Source organism: Halyomorpha halys, unplaced genomic scaffold (genome assembly GCF_000696795.3).
Source record: "Halyomorpha halys isolate HHAL.00 unplaced genomic scaffold, Hhal_1.1 Scaffold100.1, whole genome shotgun sequence".
Taxonomy (NCBI): Eukaryota; Metazoa; Arthropoda; class Insecta; order Hemiptera; family Pentatomidae; genus Halyomorpha; species Halyomorpha halys.
The window spans coordinates 1,099,155-1,102,243 of NW_027112088.1; the positions used below are offsets into that span (position 1 = coordinate 1,099,155).

At 27.8% G+C, this 3,089-nt stretch overlaps 1 protein-coding gene across 1 annotated transcript; it reads right to left on the reverse strand.

Moving 5' to 3' along the window:
- Positions 1-632: 632 nt before the first annotated feature.
- LOC136796408 (solute carrier family 25 member 32-like) lies at positions 633-2,577 on the reverse strand (the record flags this gene model as incomplete). The annotated part of the gene is given in 1 exon segment (XM_067050071.1): positions 633-2,577. A coding segment is annotated over 1 exon segment (259 nt), but the record flags the coding sequence as incomplete, so codon positions are not given.
- Between the last annotated feature and the right edge of the window lie 512 nt (positions 2,578-3,089).

The following is a 3,089-nucleotide window of genomic DNA, read 5'->3' on the forward strand; positions in this document are numbered from 1 at the left end:
TAAATGAAGAAGTACATCATAATTGATAATTCAATTTAAAGAAAATTAAGCTGCAAGTACAGTGCTCGCTTACTACATCAACCTTAGCAATTGGAAAAAAACTAGAAATAAAATAAATAACTTTTAAAAAACAAATGAGGGACTGTTCTATTTTATATTAACTTAAGCTTTTTCATTTAGCTTCAGTTTCACTGACTTGAATTTTGATTTTGTCGACAAATCGCCATACATTTTCATATGTAACAAACGTTATCATTGTAGCAGGTACTACTCTACAAAGATTAGGTGTCAAACCTTTGTAAAAGCCCAGAAATCCCTCGTACCTGCAAAAAGTTCAAAAGGAAAGTACTTTAATGTTAACCTCAAAAGGAATGCTTTTACTTTTGCTATTTTTGTTTTATTATTAATGCTAAATATTCATAATTTAAGCTAAACTATGCCGGGATTCTTTATTTAGCCATTTCATTAAAATATTAATGCGAAACCAACGATTAACTATTTTGAATTGTAAATTTATTAGAATGAAGGCATGCATGTATATAGAATTCTACTAATTAATAAATTAATGATAATTTCATTCACAAACCTAATTTCTTCCACAAGGTAATTTTTTAAATAAATAAACAACCATGATCATATCACAATTTCTTTTTTGAGAGAAACAAATGCTTATAATGCAAACTTAAACCAAAATAACAATCAATTAGAAAAAAAAGTAAATTATAATGGAGTAATAAAATATCACAAGTATAATGATTTATTTTAAGGTACAAACACCAATTCGGCTCATACAGGAAGTAAGCACACAAGGATTTATAAGCAGTCCCCGCCTGCAGGCTTGCTTACAATAAATAAATAAATGTCACAGTTTCGACAAATTCACAAGGAAAGAATGGTTCATACAGACAATATACAAACATTAATAACTGCTCATCTAGGTATCATCAGCTTTAATCTTTTTTTTCTTCTACTAACAAATTATATTTTCATACCTTTCTTTCCAAGTTGAACAGACACAAATATTCCATAACATAAGCTAAATTACATTCAGAAATTAACTAATTAATTTTAACTAATCATTATAGATGGACAAACTGAAAATATTCACCATGATCACAAAATTTTCAGCATTTCTACTGAAAATTATTTAAGTCATAAAATTAACATACATAGGAACTAACATTCAATAACAATGATTGCTAATTATTTTTTTAAATCTGTAAATCATAATAATATAAACTATTCACTGATACAGTTATTAACCTGTCAATAATTAACAAATGTTTGATCATTTAAATTTTGAAATATTTAATCCTACATACGATGTGAATACAAAGATCTATAGATTTATAAAATAAGTAATAAAGCTTCATCGATTTAACCAACAGTTTTATTTTACACACCAAACAGATTGTGAAGGAAAGAAGGGAGAAAAAATGAAGTGCTGAAATAATAGAATAAATATAAGGATTAAAATTCTAAACAAACAAATAACCTTTTCACTAACCTCAATCAGGAAGGTAAGTTTCAATTCAATAAATCAGTAGCAAAATTTCCAATCCATCTTAATAAGATGATTAAAATTCTCTCAAAAAATAGTATGTTACTATCAGCAAGCAATAGATATTGCATTCAAAGGATGGAATATTTAATCTACTTTCATAAAGAGACATCAAATAATATTAATAATTATATCTTGTAATTTTTTTTAATAAACTTGCATATACATATTCAATTAAAAATTTGAGTCAAAATGAAAGTAGATGTAAAAGGTCAATAATTTAAAAGAGAAAGTAGGACTTCCTTACCTTTACAATAGATTAAAAAAAAAAAAAGTACTACAACATGAAATAAAAAAAGAAAAACTATTCACTTATTAAATATTTGTTCCAATTCACCACCTCCCCTCTATCTAGTTTTTAAAAAATTTCCTAAGTAGCTTGTAAGAGAAAAGCATGCCTTAACTCATAAGCAAATTCATTGTTTCAATGAATAATGGCGCAGTAATGAGCTAACTTCATCGAACATGAACAAATATGTCTAAGATGTTAAACACCAAATATACTCCTGAAAATAATATTATATATAATTTATAAAGATAAAATTACAATTTAATGGGATTTGGTTGTCTTTTTTCCTTCACTATATCAAAATACTTATTTATAAATTCCCAATAAATTAAGTAATAATAAGTTATAACAGGTAACAAATGACACAATGTTAGAGGCCAAACAAATGAAAATATCTACAGATGTCTTTTTAAAAAAGAGAATAAAAAAAAAAAAAAACAGATATGTCTGATCTTGGGGAAAGGAAACCTAGCTTGTATCAGTAAACTTCTCATAAATGATGAAAACGAGGCAGATATTGGGACAGACGTGGAGAAGATAAGGAAAAAGCCCTTTGTAGAAACCCCTGAGACCTTCGTACCTCCAGGTCTGCCGAATGCAGTCCATTGAACCTGCATAGGAGTGGTATTGATCCTGCAGGCGAGCCCTTATGACCTGATAAGGGTAGGTGACAGAAGCGGCTATCAGCTTACTCGTAGCAGCGAAACCGAGATATTCCATAGTCCCCTGAAAATTAAAAAAAAAAATGAATTATAGATTAGTAGGGGTATAAATAATAAGTTTTATTTTGCCCCCTTTACACAAACATGTTTTTATTTAATATTAACATAAACACATTATGGTTCAGAATGACTATTATAAATTTGATTATGCATACTTACTTAGGTATTTTTCATTCAATTTTGACTGCACTTATGGTGCAAAGCACTTTTACTTCCCATATTTTTTATTTTTTTATTTTTTAACTATAAACCTTATTGTCATTGATAGTTTGTTGAGTGGGATTAATCTTTAATTAATATATATCACGAAAAAGTAATAGTGGAAAATCTGGATTTAAAATGATAAGCCCACAATTATTTATTATAAATGTTTTACATTATACATAACATTTTGCACTAATTCATACGCCATTCTCGAACTGCAATCCCCACTCATCCCGATCATACTACTAAAACATGGTTTTACGCACACAACATATTGTATGCAACATATTCTATGTGATGCACACAATACAAC